The 24,054-nt window shown below is 36.6% G+C and overlaps 1 protein-coding gene across 1 annotated transcript in view; it reads right to left on the reverse strand.

Moving 5' to 3' along the window:
• Positions 1-20,558, reverse strand: part of LOC106720586 (A disintegrin and metalloproteinase with thrombospondin motifs 3) — a 34,103-nt gene extending 13,545 nt beyond the window's left edge. The window contains exons 1-6 of the mRNA XM_045679124.1: positions 19,687-20,558; positions 19,501-19,607; positions 19,260-19,428; positions 18,351-18,516; positions 4,410-4,550; positions 4,039-4,158 (exon numbers count right to left, since the gene is read on the reverse strand). Of these exons, the coding sequence (XP_045535080.1) occupies positions 4,039-4,158; positions 4,410-4,550; positions 18,351-18,516; positions 19,260-19,428; positions 19,501-19,607; positions 19,687-20,395 (1,412 nt within the window). The 5' untranslated portion in view covers positions 20,396-20,558. The remainder of the gene's footprint in view (positions 1-4,038; positions 4,159-4,409; positions 4,551-18,350; positions 18,517-19,259; positions 19,429-19,500; positions 19,608-19,686) is intronic.
• Between the last annotated feature and the right edge of the window lie 3,496 nt (positions 20,559-24,054).

Here is a 24,054-nt window from a genome sequence, read left to right on the forward strand (position 1 = left end):
AATATGCTTCCTCGAATTTGTTCCCAAATGGACTTATTTCTTTGTTGTTTCATTATTTGTTAATAACAAATCTTAGGTTTTGGATCTGGTATACTGCTTGGATGTGTCGAGGAAGTATTCTTTCTGTAGTTTATAGATGAGTTTAATGTTCAAGCGTGGTGAAAAACAAATGCAAAATGCTGTAGTAAATACAAGTTATCCGGTTTACTTTTGTTTTTATTTAAACAAGAAAGCATATTACGAAATTCACGAATAATTCTTTATGAGAGAGACAATAGTATTAAGCAAACGTTAAAGCAATTTATCTTCAATTATTTCAACTGGAGCCTCCCATACCGCTGATAACAATCTAAGGTCCTTTGTTCAAGATAATTAGCCTCAAATTATAGTTTCGAGTTGGGCGCAGCCCGAATTCCTGTGACTCATGCGTTACAAACAATTGACTCGACATCCGTACATAGGTGTTTAATGATGTTCCTTATATGTACACATACGGTATGCTGAGCTCAGTTGGCCAAGGTCTCATAAGTCTTTTCTGGACAATTCAAAGTTAGAAACAAATAAGGACTCATGAATTTATACATGTGATACATCGTATTCCTATTTTTACTTGCGGTATTTTTATCTATAGTATATTAATGTTTATTTTGTTTATCTGGCTAAACAATCTTCTATTTTATTATTCTTTTCTGTCTACAATCATCAGTTAAAGTATATTTTGCCGTCTTTCGAAATTCTTCTTTACGTTCTCCTTGCAAAAATCTTTTAAGTGTACTGTTTTTCATTTCACCATTTTACAATGTGAAATACGTCGTAAAATATTCGGATGGAAAACGTCAATAACTATAAATTTTCTAAGAGATCTCGAGTAATTTAAATAACATCTTTAATATAGTCTTATGGATATACCACTAAAATATTGTCATATGGCTTGAAAGAAATTTATTTAATAGACTCCATTTGTCGTCAGAATTAATCATTAATGTCTATTTCCACTTATTTCCAGACGTGCGCGATCGGCCGCGTACTACCTCCATTTGCATAGAAACGTGTGTTTTATTACCACTGGTGCGACCACGACTGCTATATGTTGGCTAAAATATCTATAAAATTTTAGTACTTAGCGCGGTGTTACGCAGCAAAGCGCTCAGTGGATGCAGACACTTATAACAAAAAACGATTGGCCATTTAATATGCTATAACTTGCGATTTGTCAGTTTTTATTAATATTAGTTTCAACAAATGTATTTGCTTCTCTCGATTTAACAAATAAGACGTGCGTCATGTTCTCACACTTCATTGACAACTTATCTGTGCCACTAAAGTTCTTTATTATTTCCTTGTTGATGTCACCCGAATAGCTAAATCACATTTATATTATACTGTATACTGTATACCTTAGATATATATTTAGGCTATTGTTCTAATATGTTTATCGTCTGGCTTAAAGTATACTTTATCCTCAATTAGTTGCGATGTGCGCACGGACATCAAATAATTTTCATATTTAGTTTAAGATACACAATTCATATCTGATTTTTTTCATCAGCTAAGTCTTGTATTTTGTGTAATGTTACGGCGATAAAAAGTATGAAATACCAAAAGCATCTCGATGACCAGCTTCCAGTGTGGGAAGCCTAACCTAACTGAAAATATCATAGCTAGACCAAAATTAAATATGGGCTACAGTAGTGAACAGAAGTTACAATTACCAGGGTGAATCAAAAAGTTCTTAGAAGTGCATATATATGAAACCTTTTTGGATCAAGTTCGATATTCAAATTAAAGAGTGTCTATCACACTATATTTATGCAGACTGTCACTTGTTTTTGTCAGTTCGTTCGCATGTAATAAATTTTTTTGTGCAACGAGTTGCTAAAAAGTCAAAATTATGGATAAAAGTGAGTTACGTGCGGTGATAAAATACCTTAGTTTGAAAAAAATGTCTACGAAGGAAATTTTTTTGGACATTTAGCAGACATTAGGGGGTGATGCTGTACCCTATTCTACGGTTGCGTACTGGGTGGCTGAATTTAAAAGAGGTAGATCAAGCTGTAAAGATGACCCGCGTTCTGGGCGGCCTTCAACCTCCGTTACAGAAGAAAATGTCAAAAAGGTTGAGAATCTGGTTTTGGAAGACAGAAGAATGACTATAAAACATATAGCTGAGATCCTAAAGATATCTTTTGGTAGCGTTCAATCCATTTTAATTGATTCACTGGGGTTCAAAAAAGTGTCTGCAAGATGGGTGCCACGAATGTTAACCGACGAAAACAAAAAGCGACGTTTGGAAATTTCCAAGCGTAATCTCGAAATGTTCCAGCGTGATTCGGATAATTTTTGCCGTCGTCTTGTCACCATGGATGAAACGTGGGTCCACCATTTTGATCCTGAAACTAAAAGACAAAGCATGTCTTGGAAACGACCATCCTCTCCATCCATCAAGAAATTTCGAGTTGCTCCTACCGCTGGCAAAGTTATGGCCTCTGTGTTCTGGGATAGTGAAGGAATCCTTTTTATTGATTACATGCCAAAAGGCCAGACGATTACTGGACCCTATTATGCAAATTTAATCCCGAAAGTGCGTGAAGCGATTAAAGAAAAACGTCGTGGAAAACTGTCGTTGGGCGTGTTGTTCCTTCAAGATAACGCTCCTGCTCATCGATCGGAAGTTGCGCTCAACGCAATCCGCTGTGCTGGCTTCAATCTCCTTGACCACCCACCATATTCTCCGGACTTAGCCCCAAGTGATTTTCACTTATTTCCAAAATTAAAAGAGGAAATTCGTGGAACAAAATTTCACGATAATGACGCGGTTATAGCTGCCGTAGAGGACTTTTTCGAGAGTCAAGAAAATAATTTTTTTTCACAAGGAATAAGGAAGTTAGAAACGCGTTATTCTAAATGCATTGCATTGGAGGGAGATTATGTAGAAAAATAAAATATTATTATTTAAATCTTTGCATTTTTTAATATTGATTCCAAGAATTTTTTGATTCACCCTCGTAACAGACACTATTAAGATATTTGATCAATTCTAAATTTTGTAGTTTAGTTAAAAGTATTGTTGATTCGTGCAATCATATATTATGTTTAATCTAGGCTTCCTCCTTTTATCACATATCACTCATTGGATTTACTTTTAATATCGGTATTGCCATTGTGAGGATTTATGTGAAAAATAATTTTTTTCTCTAGCAATAATAGAAGTATTCGCTCGGCTGACGAGTGCCCGCGAATTTCATTATACGTAAATGGATTATCGGAGAAATCTCTGCTCCAGCTGTCGCTTCGCAACAAGCCCTGTATTTGGCAACTCTTATTGAGACGGACAAGTCGACATGTTGTAGCCAGCCAATTACTAGTGTGTTTACCCTTATTCTGGTACTGACAAATTTGTAAAATTTTACATATTAAATACGCGTTATTAATCGATGATTAAAATGTGATTAATAATGTCGGTTTTATGGTTAGTTCTAATGTAAATCCATTTGGAAGTGACCTGAAAATACTTAGCTAGATACAGATTGATCTTTCGATTCATTTATGGATAAAAAAATACATTACTCGAACTTCTGTCTTAAAAATCATCGTTTTCAACAGACAAAATCGAACTAAATTCTAGCTAAAATGATAAATAATTGGAAATAACCTCATTTCATAACATCAGCAGGAAACAACGTATCAATATTTATGATAAGCATTGCCCGCTGTGCAGGAGAAATGCATGAAGCACTAATTTTAGAAATCGCATCCTAGAATTATGTACAAAGTTTAATGTTTTATTTATTACGTCACTAAATGTTTGGCTATACAAATCAAAATGAACACTTTGTACCTATTCCTTGAATACATTTGAAGTCTTTGAGAAATATGGAGTACTATTTTATGTAGTTTAAAATGTCTTCCACAATTTTTATGGTTTTTAAGTTCACCTTTTAACAAGAAATACGTTGTGTTATGTTTATATTTTATGTGTTTTTTTAACTGTCTATTTACCCCAGCCAAGCCTGGACAGGTTGCCTATTGATTACTTACCCTTCACCGAATTCAGTCCGGCACTGCTCGTCCATTGTGAAGTGAAAGTTGGCAAGTTCTTTGGCACCTCCGAGTTCCACACCTTCGTCTTGACTTCGCTCATGTAAGCACCACCATTTCCTGGACCAAACATTAATTTTTACTATCTAAACATATCCGAAGTAATTGTAAATGTTTAATGGAGATATGTTTGGACTTTAATTATATAAGATAGATTTTGAAGTAGTTCATTATCTATTTCTAGAACTTATTTGTCCTAACCGTGGTTCAATTGCTACTTGTAGTAAACAATACCTTAATTTCGCTGATATAGGACACTTTTTCCCCTAACATTAGATACCCACTAGAGTCTAGAATATTGTAATACTTACTTTGACTTCTCATGAAACTGTTCCTTGGAGCACGAGGACCATGAAAAGTGATGCATCGTGGCGAGGACTGTGGGGGCCATCACTGAACCCCTCTCCGAATCTGACTGGCACTGTCCTTCGCCGTCGTGAGTTAAACCCAAGCTAAGAACCAAAGAAATGGAGTGATAATTGTAATAAAACTCCATGTTGAGCAAGACTGATATTTTAATGTACCCTCTGAATAAACATAAAAATGCACAGATAACAAATCATTCACTTGTTTATGAATACAGATACTACATCATCCTCCTTCTTCTTTTTTTTTTTTTTTTTTAACCAAAACACTATGCAAAAATCTTACAAACTAATTAGAACAGCAAAACTTAAACTTAACATAAAGTAAATACTTTTTTTTTTTTAACCTTAATAATAACAGAGAAAAAAAAATAAACTATTAACATTTAGCTTAATGTAAAACTAAATAAGTATTTTAAACTTCAATTACGGAAACAAATTTTTAAACTTATTTTTCGCTGAAATAGCCGCCTGCCTAACATCAATTTTTTTCGCATTATTATTGGGTAAGAGTGAAGACGTTGCGATTGTGGTGGCCTCGTTACCTAGGTCGCGTTGTAATGCCGAGTCTGCGCTAGACGTTCCCGGGATGCAGCCGCTCTCAGTGGGTTCAGTAGCGCCATAGGCACTGCCCTGCTGACCAATATTAATCAAATGCCGCCTATTACGTCTGCAACATCTGCCCGCGGCATCACTAACAAAATAAGATCGTGGTTGCGCAGCGCGCGCCTGCACACGGCCGCGCCTGCGCCGACTCACTCCGTCCGCGATGATCACCTCCTGCCCGGCCTGCAGCTCCGGGAGCGCCCTCGTGTGCCAGTCGTATCTAGTTTTACACTTAAATTGTTTTTCTCGAATGTTTTTATAATCTTCGCTATTGTCTCGAGAAGGTTTAAGTTTGCTCAGATGAATGGGAAGCCGAGTATTTATCCTACGACCCATCAATAACTCCGAAGGTGAAGCGATGCCGTCACGCGGTGTCGCTCGAAAATTTAATAATCCTAGATAAAAATCAGTGCCCGACAAATACGATTTCTTTAACATTTCTTTTACGGTTCTAACAGTTCTCTCACTCCGTCCATTCGACTGCGGATAATGGGGCGACGTCGTGATATGATCAAAACCCCACGTCCTACAAAACGATGCGAACTCTTTCGACGCGTAAGCGGGCCCGTTGTCTGTCACCAGATGGGCCGGAATGCCGTGTCGAGCAAATTGCTCCTTTAAAGCGCCGATAACTGATCTGCTACAAATATTCGTTAACATAACTACCTCAACAAAATTCGAAAAGTAATCCACTAATATAAGATAATAGTTTTTTCCTATTTGAAAAATATCTGAACCTACCTTGACCCAGGGTATATCAGGTATGTGATGAAACAAGAGGGGTTCACGCGGGGGGCGCGGAGCGCGCTCTGTACACGCTGCGCAGCGCCGCACGCGCTGCTCGACATCGCGCGACATGCCCGGCCAGAACATGACTTCGCGCGCGTGCCGCTTGCAACGGTCTATGCCCATGTGCCCGTCGTGAACGCGTTCTATCATCTCCTTACGCAGACCGCGCGGTATATACACAAGATTGTCCTTAAAAATTATGCCATCGACGTATTCAAATAATTCCCTGTAGGACCACTGCGCGCGAACACGTTCATCGACTTCGTATTTATTGTCTGGCCAACCGTTACCTATATACGATATTAGAAAGAAAGAAAGAAAGAAAGAAATACATTTATTCAGAAGAAAAGGTGTTCATTCGACATGTGCTGCGGCGGGTACCGCAGCGCCGATTTTCAATGAACCCTAAAAAATGAGTACAGTAAACAATATAAAAGAAAAACTATAAATAAATATTTAGAATAAATGCTCAGTCAACCGTGAGACTTAAACTTATGACAAAAATTACAACTAACAAATGTAACAAACAGACCTAAAAGAGAACAAAAAAAAAATCAACAATTATGATCGTTATATAAAATAATAAAAAAATAGTAATAAAAGAAAAAAAACAACACAAATCAAACAAAGGTATAAAAACTACTAATATACAGGCAACTCCGAGATGCCGAAACAATTTGACACAGCAATATCTAGGTTTTTTGATTATCAATTAGAAGGTTTTTATATCTTTTTTTAAAGGTAAATTTAGATTTAAAACACCTCAGAGGAGGTGGTATGTTGTTCCAACATTTTGCAGCGTTGTAACAAAAACTGCCTCGGAATGCTGCCGAATGGTGCTTAGGACAGAGTAGACGTTCACAAATGGTTCTCTCATGCCGTTTGGAGAACTGAAGTTTGTCGAACAAATATAGGGGTTTACGTGATCTAATAATACCGAAGAGAAGTGTGGCAAAGTGAAGTTGTCGAGCTGCTTTCATTTTAAGCCAGTTAGCGTTATTCAGGTAAGGTGTTACGTGTGATCTTCGAGGAATCTGAAAACAGAATCGTGCACAGGCATTCTGAACTCGTTGAATGAGTTTTTGAGTGCGAATTAGTAGGCACTCCCCGTAGACTGCATCACCGTAGTGTAATTTTGATAGCACTAATGCATCACACACCCGAATACGCAGTTTTACGCTTAAATAGTTGCGAATGTGATACAAAGTCTTTAATCTAAAAAAACAATTCCGTACGGTGTTAGAGATGTGATCTTGGAAACGAAGGTCCCCATCTAACAATAAACCAAGATTGCGTGCTTGTGTTACCCGCTCAATGTTTTTACCACGAACAAATATGGAGGGACCACTAGATACAATTTTAGTTATTTGAGATTTCGTTCCTAGTACTAAAAATTTAGACTTCTCCGGGTTTAAAACTAAACAATTTGCTTCCGACCATTGAACTACGCTGTTGAGATCATCATTAAGTTGAGATATAGCTGAGTGACTTTCGGTCGGTTTGAATGAGATGTATAGTTGAAGATCATCCGCGTACAAATGATACTTACAAAATTTTATGTTAGTAATTAAATCGGCGGTGTATATTATAAACAGGATAGGACCAAGTATAGAGCCTTGCGGGACACCCCGGTTAACAGATTTTAGAGTCGATTCTAGGTTATTACCGTCAGCCAGAGTTATCTTGACAAACTGAGACCGCTTAGATAGGTAGCTGGCAAACCATCTGACGACTGAACTATCAAACCCGTAGTAAGCAAGCTTAGATAAAAGTAAAGTAATATTAATACTATCAAATGCACGGGAATAATCAAGCAAGGTAAGGATGGTCCCCTTACCCATGTCCTGCGCAGCCAGAACGTCATCCACAACATTCAGTAAAGCTGTTGCTGTACTCCGAGCTTGTCTAAATCCCGATTGTAATCCTGGCAAAATATCGTTAGATTCTAGGTATTTTATTATTTGTATGCACACTATCTTCTCCAGGATTTTTGATAAAAAAGGCAAGATACTTATCGGCCGCAGATCTTTTATAACCGTGGGATGAGGTTTTTTAGGGATCGGCTTAATTATTGCAATTTTCCAGATGTCGGGAAATGTGCTTGTCTGTAGGGATTTGTTTATTATATATGTAATAACACTTAATGTCTGCGGTAACGTCAGCAGTATCATGTCTAGGGATATGCCATCAACACCTATAGAATTTGATTTTATTGTTCTAATAACACTAATGACATCTTCTTCGGATATTGATTTAAACTTAAAAACGTTGGAACTGAAGCGATTACAAGTAAAATGTAAAATATGTGATAAATCTGCAATACATTTGCCGGGAACGTCAAGGAACTGTTCATTTATTAAATCGGGATCGCAAAGATGGTGTGGGAGATCATAATCCGTACTTGTTTTGTACGTCCTATACAAATTTTTCCATAGTTTGCGTGGGTCGTTTAAATTATTGTTCACATGATGTTGAAAATATCCACATTTTTCTTTATGAATTGCGGATTTAACAACCTGTTTCATCTCTTTATAATGTTGTTTGTGTATATCTAGGTTGGTGCGACGATATTTAATATAAGCTTTGTCTCGGAGTTTCATCATTTCCTTTACGGTATAGGTTAGCCAAGGATGAAAGTTTGGCTTTAAACGACAGGTTCTGACAGGTGCATGCCGATCGAATAAGTAATTTACAAGTGTATTGAATGCAGTGACCATGTCGTTTACATTATCACTAAGAACAATGTCCCACCTGATGGAATTTAGGTCCAGACTAAAGTTACCTCCATCAATATCCTTAAGTGGCCTGAACGTTTTAATTTGCGGTGATGGTTTGACTTTTTTAACGTCTACGAACCCTTTAATAAATGCATGACTACTAAGGTCTTTTATTAGGTCTATAGTAATATCGTGGACATGCATATTTGAACAGACAATATCGATTAAAGTTTCACTATGATCAGTAAAATGTGTCGGTTTATCTATGTACTGTTTCAAGCTCAAAAAGTTAAAGAAGTCAAGTAGCTTTTTTGTGTTACTATCGTGAAGATTTTGCAAATTAACATTAAAGTCACCCAAGAGAATAGTATAGTCAAAGTTTGAAAAAGTAACAACTGATTCCGTTAGAGCGTCCAGAAAATTGTCAATATTGAGCCATGGAGGTCGGTAGGCTGTACCAATAGCTAAACTTACGCCTGCGGAGTTAAAACCGAGCCACATTTGTTCAACGAGAGCTGCAGCAGGATGTGCGAGTATTAAAAGTTGACACTCTTCATCTTTGGCTGTAAATTCCTTAACAAGTTTTGTTTTTTCACTACTGAATCTGACATTTTCTAACAAAAAACAGGTCTGCTCCTCGACTTCGTTACTAATGTTATCCGACAATATTTCTCCTAGCGGCGCTCTCGACAGTGTATCCGCAATATACATATACTTTCCGGGCTTGTATACAACTTTAAAATTATAAGCTTGTGCCCTCAACATCATGCGTTGGAGGCGAGCCGGCACCGAGTCCAAAGATTTCTTAAACAAGGATTCTAATGGTTTGTGGTCTGTCTCCACCGTAACGTCCGACCTACCGAAAACATATTGATGGAACCGCTCCAACGCAAAAACGATAGCCAGTAATTCCTTTTCAATCTGCGCATAGCGACATTGCGTATCGTTAAGCGTCATGGAGGCAAACTCGACGGGACGACCTCGCTGCAGCACCACTTCTGACACCAGTACTGGCGCGCGCGTCTCGTACAACGCCAACACGGGCGCGCCGCTCAGCAGCCGCTTGACGCGCGTCACCGCCGCCTCCTGTACCCTGTCCCAGCACCACACGCTATCCTTTTTTAACAAACATCTCAACGGATAAACTTCCTCGGAATAATTCGGTATATATTTCGATAAATAATTAACCATGCCCAAAAAACGTTCCAAAGACGGCCTATCTTTAGGTGGTGGCATATCCGTAATAGCCCTTAATTTACTCTTATCTATTTGCATGCCGCTAGCGCTGAAAGTATGACCTAGATAATTAATTTGTTTTACGGCGAATTCACATTTTTTACGATTAAATTTAATACCTACTTCTCTGGCCCTATCGAGAAGGGCCTTTAAGCGCCTATCGTGTTCTTCGATATTTACGCCCCAAACGACAATATCGTCTACGAACGAGTCAACGCCTTCTAAATCCTCTAGAATCTGTCGAATTTTTGAATGAAAAACTTCCGGTGCACAATTAATTCCGTACGGTAAGCGCAAGAACTGGTAACGCCCGAAAGGCGTCCCGAAGGTACATAAATCGGCGCTCGCATCATCGATCTCACACATCCAGAAACCCGAGCGCGCGTCGAGCTTGCTGAAAACGGTGGCCCCTTGCAGCCTGCAAGCTATCTCCGCGAGCGTGGGCAACGGATAGTGTGCGCGGCGCACGGCTTTGTTGAGCGGACGCGGATCAAGACACACGCGAATGCCGCCGTCCTTCTTGGCGGCCACCACTATCGCGTTAACCCACTCCGTCGGATGAGAAACTTTTCGTATCACGCCTAACTCCGTCATGCGATTCAATTCGACTAACAACTTTTGTCTAACACCTATAGGTATTTTTCTAACAGGACATATCGACGGTTGTACACTCTCATCGATTACAATTTTATATTTACCCGGTAACTTGCCCAACCCCTTGAACAAATCGTCGTAAGATGTAATGTCAATAGTATGGATACGCCTTATCATACCTAATTCTTCACAAGCATTTTTACCGAGTACACTTTGACAATTATGTTTAGTAACAATGAAATGCAAATTATATGTACGACTTTTGTATGTCCATGACAAATCACATGCTCCGACAACAGTTAAGTAATTACCACAAAATGACTGCGCTCTTGTGTTATCTGAATATAAAATAGCAAAGTCGCATCCTAGTCTTTTAAACGTATCTATAGAAATAACATTTAGATCTGAACCCGTATCTAACTTAAATAACTCGCGATTTCCATTACAATTTAAAATTAAATATTCATACCATTTGCCGCCATACTTGTTGTCCTTACACTTTTCACGAAGAGTCGAAACATGATAAAGATCCTTATCACTATCACTTTCGTAACTTTCGTTTAATTGCATTACTTTTTTATAAAACTTTTGCCGACAACACTTTTTAAAATGTCCTATTTGATTGCATAAAAAACAAATAGCTTTTTTAGCTGGGCAGGTAATATCGCTATTGCAATTGTAATTAGCGCAACAAAGACATTTAACTCGCGGCGAAACTTCGGAGCGCCGACGCGCCGCCGGCAGGGGGCGCTGTTGGCCGCCGCGACCGCGCCCGCGCCGCCCGTTGCCCCACGCGCCCGCCACGGCGTCCACCGCGAGGCCCGACGCTCCCGGCTCCGGCTCCGCCGATCCGCCTTTTGTTTCTTCTATCTGCTGAGTCTCCTCGTTAGACATTTCATTTGCCTGACATATTTTTACTGCCTTAGCCAGCGTAAGATCCTCGGTCCTGAGTAATCTTTCCCTCACGACGCCATCCGCTACTCCACAAACTATTCTGTCGCGTATCAAGCCGTCTTCTAAATGTTCGAACTCACAGGACTGACTCAACAATTTAAGTGCAGTGACATATTCGTCTATGGACTCCCCTCGGTTTTGAGATCGCGTAAAAAATTTAAATCTGGTGATCGTCGTATTTTGCTTCGATCCAAAGTGTTCATTAAATTTTTTCACCAAAATCTCGATATCCTCGGCGTCCTCATCTTTCGTAAATTTAAACGTAGTATACACATCGTAACCTTCCGGGCCTATTAAATTCACTAACAGACTGCTTTGTACATCTTTTGTACTTTTGTGTACTCCCGACGCTTTCAAAAAGACTTGAAACTGTTTATACCACTTTCGCCAGGCGTCTGCGCGCGCCGCCGGCCCACCTTGTAAAATTAATTCTGCTGGAGGTCTAGCGTGCTCCATTTTAGCGCAAAACTACACTTTTCTAATAAAATCGTAATTTAACACCGCTGTCACCATGTAATAAAACTCCATGTTGAGCAAGACTGATATTTTAATGTACCCTCTGAATAAACATAAAAATGCACAGATAACAAATCATTCACTTGTTTATGAATACAGATACTACAATAATAACATTTAAACGACATTTCCACTTACGCGACCAGCCTCGCAACTCTGGTAGTGTGCAGGTACTACATATATCTACGAGGCATGTCTGCTATTTCCACTAGCGCAATCATGACTTCCATAGAAGTAATTAAACCTCAGGTAAGGTCATTTTTAAACATCATAACAAAATAATTAAACTTTTAAAACAAAGTCTTGACTTTATAAAGACAAACTTTAATACCACAAGGTTAATTTCAAGCTTCGTAAAGACATCCAACGTAAATTAAAAGATAATTGAAATTTTGATTTTAGTATACTCGACCTTTTTTGCACTTATTTAAGACACATTTTCATTTAGCATCAGCTGTTTCGTCCAAAATTTCTCATGGGTATTAAAGATATTAATTCTCGCTATGTGATATCTTGACTCCATGACGCATGACACCATTATCTTTCATACTAAATATGACGAGCGCAAAGTCCATGCGGTGCTGTGCGGTCGCTTTGAAAATTAGCTTATATGAATTCATAACAACCGAAAACGTAGTAATAATTAGTACCACCCTCTCAAATAAATATCTCTTTAAATATACAAGCTGATGTTATTAAACAAAATGTAGAAATATACTTACGTTTGATTAACAAAAAATATTTTTAATTTTTAATCTTTAAAATCGTATGCATGTTTTAAAATTGCAATCAGTAAAACAAGAAGTTGTTATATAAATTCAAATGTAAGCTGATATAATATTAAAATCATCCTATTAAACAAATAAATGATTCTAAAATCTAAACGCAGATCAAATTACGCTCAGTAGGATTTCGGAATCCTTTCAAATATAATTTGAATCGTCACTAAACGAGGGAATAGCCTTAATTAAGTTTAAAATAAATCCATTCAGCATAAAGTGAGGGACGTTTCCGAAACAAAGTTCTGTCAAATTCAAATCTGTCTAATCCGATTTGTACGAGTATTTTCAATAACTCGGATACTCGGTACAAGAATAATTAATTCCAAACCCTTATTCATCAACACCTATCTATACTTTTTTCATCATGTATGTAATTAAATAACTGTTTTTTTTTTTAATTAACTACGAACTTATAAAAATATTGTCAATAAAATTGCTTGATATAAATAAATCACACGTATTTTTTTATCCTAAAACTAAAATATAGAGAACAAAATTTCTCGAAACCCTTCTAATAAAATTCTGTTTTACAAATTAATTAGAGTCAACAAATATTTATTCCCGTGATCAGCTCAGAAAAAATAGATTACAGAAGATTTTCTAATCTTAAGAAATGAACAAAATAATCGCCATATTTTATTGTAGAGCAGAATAATTCATAATCTTCTTGCCCTTTTCCTTACGGAGGTTATACACAGTATGTACTATTATTACTATTGATCTTAATTCACTTATTTCTTACGCATATCCTCTTTCTCATAATCCACCCACATCATCACTTTACCTTTGTAACATAAAATTTGTAAAATCACTAAATATTACGGTATTTTAGAAATTGAATTTTCAAGTTCGTCGAAAAGACTTCAAGGTCCGTACCTACATTGAAATAAATGCCGCTAGTAGTAGACCGGGTATTTTTTTTTTATAAGAAAAAGGGGCAAACGAGTGTCCCACATGGTGAGGTCGGCTTCCCTAATCAGTTACTTCCACTTCGCTCTGTTCTCGACAAATTCTGGACTTGACTATAATTTATTCACTATATTTTCTATATTTTATTGTCTAAAAAATATTATTTATAGGCAAAGCGTAAATACACAAATAAGCCTGAAAAAGTAATCTACAAGGTTCAATAAAGTTGTAAAACATTACTCAGAAGACATTTATAACCGCGAGGTCGTCATACTTTGTTTTCCTTAATCGATAAACTAACCACATACACTCGTTAAACTCATCAATGAAGTTTAATTTAAAATTTGGCAAACATATTTTATAAATAAAAAATGTACAAAATAAATGAAGAGTTTGATTCTTAATCGGATAAAATAATCCAATATAAATTCTTGGTTGTTACGAATGGAATGTCTTTGATGCTGCATTTAAATTTACATTACCGAGGGTTTCGATTGCCGAAACAGACAAACAAAAACATATCGATATCCCTCTCACTCTCTTCGAAGAAACGGAGATAATGATATATTTCTGTAAAATTTTTTGGACAGTAGAAACCGTCAGTTATAGATACCATCTTCTTAGTTGAGCAAATTCTAAAATGTCATTGGTGTCTGCAATTTGATTTGGGTACGACTGAAAAAATGAATGAATGAGAATTTATAATTTTCATACACAACGATACATCTTTAATTAAAAAGGAATTAATCAAAAAAATAAATTTTAAGATGCATCGTAATCTCTTAAACCTACGCGAATAAATCAAATTGGACTTTTTTAATTTTATTTCACTTGCAGCAAATTGTCTTCAAAAACTTTACCAGCGCAACTGAAACTAATTCCACATTCGTTTATCTAAAGCTTATCTTCAAATCTTCATAGACCTTAAACTGTGTCAGGGCATTGTCGGACATTGCCCTCAACAATTCCAAATCCTTGCCTACTGGCGATTAACAAACCTAAGATATACTTATTCTATTTTATATTCCATATAAGCGTACAAGATAAATCCTTACGTCTTGGAAGACATCCAAAGGTCGGAAATACTCAAAGACTCTTTACAGAGTCATATAAAATCCATTTGATAAAAAGCTTTTAACTCGACATAAAAAATTATGAACATTTGCGATATCTATAATTGAAATAAATATAACTTTTTGCGCTCTATTATTTAAAACAAACCGTAAAAGTTACCTAGGCTGGGTACTATTTACTTGTAGTTTAATACCAGTTATTACGACCATAGGTAGAATTTATCTCAGTGTTTTTCTACCTCTGTGTCATGACACAAAGGTCGCGAAGCTTCAATATCTATATTGCCTTATTTTCGTTGTCTACTAAGCAGTCATGATGAGAAGCAGCTAGAGTGATGTCAGTCAGAAAATAATTTTCCATACTTAGAGGATAGTGAAATAATTTTCCATATTTAAGAAGAGTCACGTAACAGAAAGGAATTAGGTATTGCTAATTTCGTTCTTCGCTAGCTTCACTCAGATTTGTACCTATTAATTAATTTCGCGTTTATTTCGAAAACAGGTTCCAAAATTAATTCCTTTGATGTATACTAATGGGTCGTATGAAATTGAGGAAGTGTTAATTAATTTTCAACTTCATAATTCATTAGAATACATGACCCAATTTATATTTACGTCACAGCAATAGAAGTGATCAAAGAATTTGTTTGTACGAGTCTAGAGGGCATTTTATCAGTGGTTTATTATTAGTTGGAGTTTACATTTAGGCTGTTGAGATAAGCTTTACAAACATCGTAATTCATTTGAAGTTTTATTATCCTTGGTCGGTGCTACTATATGTTGTCCTTGAATAAACACGACCGAGTTTAAACTATAGTAGCTTATTTGAACGAATATATGCCAACAATTTTTGAACTATATTAATTAGGTTTAGTTATTACTATTTTTAATAATACGTAAATTTAATGTGAGAGCCGTTAGTTTTTGGTGTTTAAATTGAAGAAAAACATATTGGTAATTTATGAAAAGGTAGACGACAATGTATCTACGTCTCAATAATGTAGTGGAACTAAAAATAACACAAAGCTCGTAATTACTACCGACTCAGGAGCTGGGAGAGATGCGCGGGGAGCGGGACTGTAATACGTTTTTGTCCCCGGGGACCCTTGTTTAAGCCGATGACAGATGACCGCAGTAAGAACATATTTACTCAGAGTCGCAGCATCCTCGTCAAAAGGTCACGCCGCGGGGTAAACTTGAAATATTATTAGAGCTCAACTAAATGAGTAAAGAAATTACACGTCTTTCTTTCATGACTTTTATGACGTTCTAAAATATCTATTTCAACTGCGTTTCAAATTTCATTGCGTTTGTTTTGTAATCATTTAAAATTCTTAGTGAAAAAAAGAGAAATGTTTGTTGGTAAATAGTAACTATAGTAAAACAACTCTTCGGTCTTTCCAATATCAAAAGTAAACGTTGAGAAATTTTCCAGTGAGCCGATAAATTGCTTTCGATCGAAGTCAATAAAACAGTGGCTGATAGTAAACTTGCGTCGGAGAAACGCATCTGCAATACGAAATAACCTCGCGTGTCCACATCGTTCAGCATTGAATCAATCGCCACAGAAATAACGCTAGCCGTTACTCGAAACGTATATTTTTTGCTACCTCTGATCACCAGCCATCAATCTTCCAGTAATTTCTTCCCTCTTATGCAAGCCACACACGTTAGTTGATATGAGGGTTTTAACCTCGAAGGCATAACCGAGTTAATATAACTCTGTACAATTTAGTCACATACGAAATAGTTCGTCTGTATTTATGCTTGTAAGGTCAAAATTGTTATGTCAACTAACGTGTGTGAACTGCATTATTGATTTCGTAATTCGATTCGTAATACAGACCAGATTTGTGAGAAAAATTGTATTAAAGTCATCGTCGTGAAAGCAAAGCCGTGTAATTTCGGTTCTTTCGAAGAAAAAAAGTACCGTTATAATGTCTTTCTGATTTATTTAATAATCGTAAATTCGTTGACGTTCGAAAATCTGTTTTTTTTTTTTTTTTGAATAAGCCACTCGTTAAAGAAATTAACTACAGTCGTATTTGACACGCAAGTCTTTAAATGAAAAAACAATAATTAGTTTATTTTTTATTTTCTACTAGCTGTCGCCCGCGACTCCGTCCGCGCGCAGTTAAAAAAAAACTAAATGGGGGGGGGGAGGAGGTTATGAAAAATAGATGTTGACCGATTCTCATAGATACCGGATAAGCACAAAAAATTTCATCAAAATCGGACAAGCCGTTTCGGAGGAGTATGGCAACGAAAACTGTGACACGAGAATTTTATATATTAGACGAGAATTTTATATATTAGATAGAGCTTATTTCACAATAGTGCTTAATAAAAATTAGTACTTTTGATACTCTGATTTAAATTTACAAAGTTATTTTAAGGCATTCAATATATTTTTCTAACTTCGCTAATACACATACTTGGTGAGTTATTTGGTCGTTATTCATGAAATGAAAACAAAGGGATTCGCTTTTAGAATGTAAATAGTTTTTATTTTTGGTTATTTTGATATATTTAAATATAAATGTGATGAGATCATCACCGAAATTGGTATTAATTAACTTATTCAAAGTATTTAATACTAGCTGTGCCCGCGACTTCATGTGCGTGAAGGTCTATTAGCATTTTTAATTATTCATTCATACTTAATTTTGGTGAGGATAGTAAGGATTAGGTTAGAATAATTATGTCTTTATTTTCTTCGTTTTTACCCATAAATAGACATAATAGACAAAGAAATTAATTTTTTAATGAATTTTTTGTGCCAAAAAATTAAAAAAAAATCTGTCTCAATTAAAAAAAAAAACTCATTCCAACAAATTGATTATCACGGACGTAAGACAATGCTAAATAAATTTCGCCATTACTACGCGAAGTTATTCGTACCTCCAGTATCGTAAGTCAATAGCTCTTTATATTTATTAATGTAATTAAATAATTTTATGCCTTGCACAATATTATTGACTGCTATGATAATAAAATTTATTATCCTCTGATTTATGTTGTGCCTACTATTATTTTAATGATATGTAGTTTATTTAATAATTTTATGATGAATTAAATTCATTGATAAGTTTCCTATCTTTAACTTTTGTTGTTGGAGAATGCTTTCCTCAATTGTCAAAATTTGGAATTTTCATTCTTAAACTTTTTTAGAATGAAAATTCCGGCGTAATCTTTAAACTAACGTAAAGATATATATATTTCTCGATATATTTATATTTATTTTCTATATTTATATATTTTCTTAACACATCGTTATATGTATGTCCAGACCAAAGTGATATAATATGTTTGTTGTCAATCGTTCACATCATATATTATTACTGACATTCATTTTTAGTTATGAGCCTATATATATGCCTATGTATTTGTCATAATATGTCTCTATTTTATAATGATTGTATTGCGTAATATTTTTTATATAAAAAAATACGCTAATGTTTTTTTTTTAAACTTGTTTGACTTACACATTATGCTTTATAAATTTTAGAAGGGTAATCGACTATTGACAAAAAACCTTATATTAAGCTCAGGGCTTAATAACGCATGGAAAACGACAAACGTGTCCACTAAAGTACCTATGAAACCAGACGTTTAAATTTTTTTATCCTATATCAATAACGGCAGTGTGAATAGATTCTGTAGGTTGAATTTTTTAAAGAAGAGAAGGATGAATATTTTCAAAATACTTACAGGTGCCCAAGTTCGTGTGCTATTACAAAAGCACTGGTAAGCCCCTCATCCCTGTCGATGGCGGCAGAGCGCGTCCGGGTGCAAATGCCGCCAACGGACGCGAAGCCAGAAGGCCCGCCAAGCGGCGCCCGCGTCAGCCACACAGTCGCGTCCCAACCCGTACTATCTATATATAAAACAAATTAACAAACTGACTGCAAAAAATAATCTCATAATTATTCGAATACCATTGTCCGTTTCATAAAAAAATAATTTTATCTAAGCCAACCCGGCTTAAGTCTACTTTCAACTACAATTAATTTTTAAGAGTTTCCAATTGCCAAATTCTTTGGAATTATAGTATTATATTAACGTTTCGGCAATGTGAACTCACGGTCAGCACACAACTTTGTCTACTTAGGAATTCGATGTGGTTGTGTTTCTGTAAACTCGAAATAGCCGGAAAAAAATATTTTACTTAATTTTTCCAAGATCCATTTTACAATATTTAAGCAAGTCCTGAAAAAGCTACTTGGTTCTTACTTGTCAAATAAAGTACAAGTCGATGACGTTTCACAATCTCCAAATAAGCTGTGAAACGCAAACTATTATGACAGTAAGAATTATGAGTGACCTTATTTATTTGTTAGTTATCCAGCGTTTTACGTGGACATTGTGAAACTGGCTCCTAATCAGACTTTATACAGGAACCTTTATATACAGGAGAGGAATAACAATATTACACAATTTAAGTAAATTAAAAAAAGATTTACAATTCGCATGTCAAGATTTTCGAGTAGGAGCTTAGAAATATTAACCTATTTGTGTATTTAAGTTAGCCTTGTGTTAAGGCTTGTCTTTGAATTTTTATGTGACATTATCTGACTTTGTTTTAAATTAAATACTCAAATATATCTAGAAATAACTCACCTGCAGGTAACTTCATGAGATGTCTGTAATTCCATTTATTTGCACCTTCTAATGACTTTCTCACGTTTCCATATTTTATTATTGGATCCTTTTCTTCGTACATAAACAAATTATTGATGACGAGAGTTATGTTCGAATTGAGCGACGGGTCATTGAAGATGGCACTGACCTTTAAAGTATTACATAAATATGAGTTATCGGCCGCAACACTTCGCAAACATCACGCTCCAACCATACTTACAATGTTCATTAGAGCTAAAATGTAATGCTTCACTCGCTCTTGACCGTGAAACTTCAACATCGTATGGTCGGCCACGATAGCCATTTCGAGCCACAGACCCTTCACGCCTGAAATAAAATAATACAATGTATTTCCATTCACAATTGTGTTTTACCATCAAATGGTATATCACACCAGCGCACACACCTGACACTGGTCGGGTCACCGCGCGCAAACCGTGAAAGTCTTCCACGGCATCCGAGTGGTCACTGTTTCGCACGTGCACGTGCGGCGAGGGCGGTGAGGGCGGCTCTTCATCGAAGTGAAGCTCGAGGTCGGCGACCGTGTCACCGGTGAGGTTGTAAGCGGCAGGTGGATCCGACAGCACGACGTCGCGCCGCCGCAGCACGTGAGACTGCCTGCCCTGCGGCCGGGTCGGCTGCAACACGAACTCCTCGCCTCCCACCTGCAGCAGTCCGTACAGCTGCCCACCGCACTCCGTCACCGTCACCGAGGACGAGTCCTCGTACAGCACGCGGCCTGTGTAGAACTGACACTCGGTGTAGTAAGGCGAGCGGATGGCGCGGTTCTCCTGCAGCTCGAGGTGCCAACCAAAGAGGTGCATATGGTGTATGGAGTGCGCGTGGCGCGTGGCGCGCGCGGGAGCTGCAGGCGAGAGCAGCAGCGGCCGGGCCGGCGGGCGCCAGGCCTGCGCGCCCGCCAGCAGCGTCAGCGCCCACAGCCAGCGCGCCATCGTCCGCGCGCCGCCGCCGGCTCCGCCTCTCTGCTCCTGCGCGTGCGCGAGCCCGTTGCCTCGCGCCGTTGCCGCTGCGCTCACGCATCTACGCACATGGCGACCGTCTCGTCGCATGGAAGGTAAACGACTCTGCGCTCCGTAGATTGCATCGAGCCTCATGCCCCACGCCTCATGCGTCACTTAGTAAACAAAGGGCGAGCGCCTGTTTTGTTTTATAATCGCCGCGCGTGTTACACATGCGTAATTAGGTACGTATTTATTTGTATTACACGTCTAACGTGTATGGCTTAATCAATACGCCGTCTGGACGTAAAATAACTAATGCTTCTCTTCGTCGCAATTATCGTTGGTTTTAGAATCACAATTCAAAAAAGTTAATGACTCCTATATATATATAGCGATGGAATAGCAGAGTTTCGCATTCTCTGAAGAATGGCGGTGGCCTTTGTCGGGGCATTTTTTTATCGAAATGAACTCGAGCAGTCGGAATGTGCGGCCGTAAAAATGTGACAGAAACGCGACATCGTATAAAGTCTACAATGGTATTAATATCGCCGGAGGACAGCAGATACTGCTCTTGTTTCATTACGAGCTATGAAAAAAAAATTGTGAGCGACCGGCGGAATGGAAGAGCCCGCTCGGAATGCAATTATGAGCGTGTAATAATAGATATTAAATTTCACATCGAAATGAACCTGAGCTATGATATCATCGTAGTAAGTAAACTTGTACTGGTATGATAGCGGCACGACATGAAGTAGGCTACGCGAGGCGGGTGAGTGACCGCCGACTGCTGACTGCTGACCGCAGCCGTGACGTGCCGCCACCGGGCAAATTATCGATGAACAGATAATTTTAAAAAGCAATAAAATCCATGGAGTCATCAATTCCTAGATCACAAAAAATTACAAACTTTTAAAACAAAACAATGTGACTCAACATTTCATAAAAATAAATTAATGTAATGTCGTACTGTTGCATAAAGCCGAGAATAACAAAATAATATTAATAATACATAAATATGAAATGAATCATAGAAAATCAAAAACAATCATTATTTAATTTATAATGTATCATAATAATGACTAAGATGAGAAGAATTACAAAATAATAGAAAGGACGCTCATTAAACATTGGTAATTTATCGTCGCGTAAACATAAAACGAAATTTTCCTTATGTTATAAATTTATCAGATTAAAAGTTGATTAGCCTATGTTTTTTCCAAACTATGCCAAATGCAACAACAACATGTATGTCAAATATCAGCAAGATCCATGCAGCCATTCTGGAGATACCTTCAAACAAACATCCATCGATCCATCTATCCATACATCCAAATATTCGCATTTACAATATTAGTAAGAAATTACTATTCCATTTTGTTTATTATTCTCTGGTAAGTATCTGCGTACAAAAGCTCTTATCTTGTCGCTCGTGTGTTTTTATTGTGGCCTACGACTCTATTTTTAAATTTCTATCGGTGACTGTTTGAAAATGCACTTTTATTTTTATCCCAGCGCGACGCTCTTTCAAGAACATCTGCCGCTATCGTAATATCTCGTTTCGCTTCATTTTATATACAATGCAATGTTCCACCAAAATACCTTTAAATAGAAGTATATAAACAAAGGGTCAACTTGTGTTATTTCCTCGAGCGGAGAAATAACGCCAGATTTGAAACATGTTTTCTATCGCTTTAAATAAATCACAACTTCGTTTTGTTACTTATATCATACTAGCTATCGCCTGCGACTCCGTCCGGGGGGATTAAAAAAAAACATAGTAAGTAGCCTATGTGTTCTTCCACGCTGTGATCTACATCTATGCCAACTTTCATTGAGATCGGTTGCGCCGTTCTGGAGATACCTTCAAACAAACATCCATCCATCCAAACATTCGCATTAATAATATTTCTAACTATTTTGGTATCAATTCCAACGAATTTATAAGAATTAATACTTACGGTTTTTTTTATTAACAGCATTTACTAGCGTGCTTTAACCGCGCGGCGAAATAACGGCAATAGCTTTATTGGTTGCCTAGCTTTAAACCGGAACATATTATACACAGAGTAAACTTGTACTATATTTGAATGAGCGAAATAAGAATATTTAATTTATTATTCAAATCAACCTTACTTTGATTTACATTCATATGTACATTTTAACCGTTTCAATGAATGAAACTTGTATCTCTAATCGCTGGTTGATAAAGCGAGTTCTCAGTAATCAACACAAGTGGAATATTTGAATAAGATATGCACGTTATTTTATATGACGATACATTTGCATATTCATTAGATAGCACAAATGAAAGGAAACATAGTAACTGAATTGATATCTCTCATATTACCTTACTGGCAAGATGGTAATGTTTTTTTGCTTTGTAACTCTATGTAGGTATGTATGTATCATTGTGAGGTGTTATCAAAGAGATTCAAATATAATGTGTAGTTATAGAGAGGACATAAGGTTTAATATTCCGCAGATTTATTTTCAATTAATAGACAGTAGCGTGTAGTCGAGGAGTAATCAAAATAAAAAGATATGAATGTACGTCCGGTCTTTATATTCTTAAATCTTTGGATGTCATCAGATTCGTTTTAGTCAATAGTCAGTCAGATTTATTGATTTATTTATTCTGAACATAAATCGTAAGTAACTTTTTTTTGAGAAGCATTGGTAAACATTTGGTACTTTGATATAGTGATAATATGACGTGTTTGTATTAGTCAAGACTACGGCCTTTAAATAGGCCCTTGTTAGATTCCAGTGCAAGGCTCTTTAATCAAGGTTCAATCTACGTATACAGCATACATTTGTACAGATATGTTTACTTATTAAATCTATTCGAAAATAACTTTAAATCTAATATATAAAATTCTCGTGTCACAGTTTTCGTTGCCATACTCCTCCGAAACGGCTTGACCGATTCTAATGAAATTTTGTGAGCATATTCAGTAGGTCTATTTTTCATAACCCCCCCCCCCCCCCCATTTTTTAACTGCACGCGGATGGAGTCGCGGGCGACAGCTAGTATAGTTATATTTTTTCCTAGATTCATCATATTTATTAGTGAAAGTTTAAATTTATTTAAATTAATTACCAGTATGGTTTTCATATATGAATACAATGAAATAAATTAAGATATAATGATATATATTACTGACTTTCTTAGACCCCTTATTCGTTATTAAGCGAGTCCCTTAGAGTAAAATTAACATATTTAATCCAAATTGTCTTGCATTGTCACATTGTCAGACTCAGTGCAGGATATCTTGGGAAAAACAGTTGTAAGGTGGGAATGAAGTACAAAAGAGCATAAATCGTGATAATGTGAGCAGTAAATTTAATTGAAAACGGCGGCACTCACCGTGCCTGTCATCAAAAAGGCCGCCTTGGAGTGGGGAGGGGGCCTTTAAGTTTGTAATTCAAGTGTAACGTATTTAATGTTATCAAGTCCTTTTAAATTAAAACGATTTTAAGCATGTATTACGAAATACCAATATTTATTTTCATACATTTAACACTCCTTTATTAATTTGTATGTTTAGATAGATAACGGTGAAAAATAAGTGTTAGTTAAGTTAAGGAGCTTATTTGCTGCATTTTAACCGTACATTAGGAGCAATAGTAGTACAAAGTTAAGTATAACATAGTCTAATGATCAGAATATACTGATATTATATACATATCTGACGATAACGATTACATAGTCACTATAATAGTTAATATCTAATATTTTATACAAATAAAGATTACGTTAAATTATGACGATAAGCTATATAAAAGTAAATAATCACGTATACGTTAAATTT

The sequence above is a fragment of the Papilio machaon genome, chromosome 8, assembly GCF_912999745.1.
Source record: "Papilio machaon chromosome 8, ilPapMach1.1, whole genome shotgun sequence".
NCBI classification, from domain to species: Eukaryota; Metazoa; Arthropoda; class Insecta; order Lepidoptera; family Papilionidae; genus Papilio; species Papilio machaon.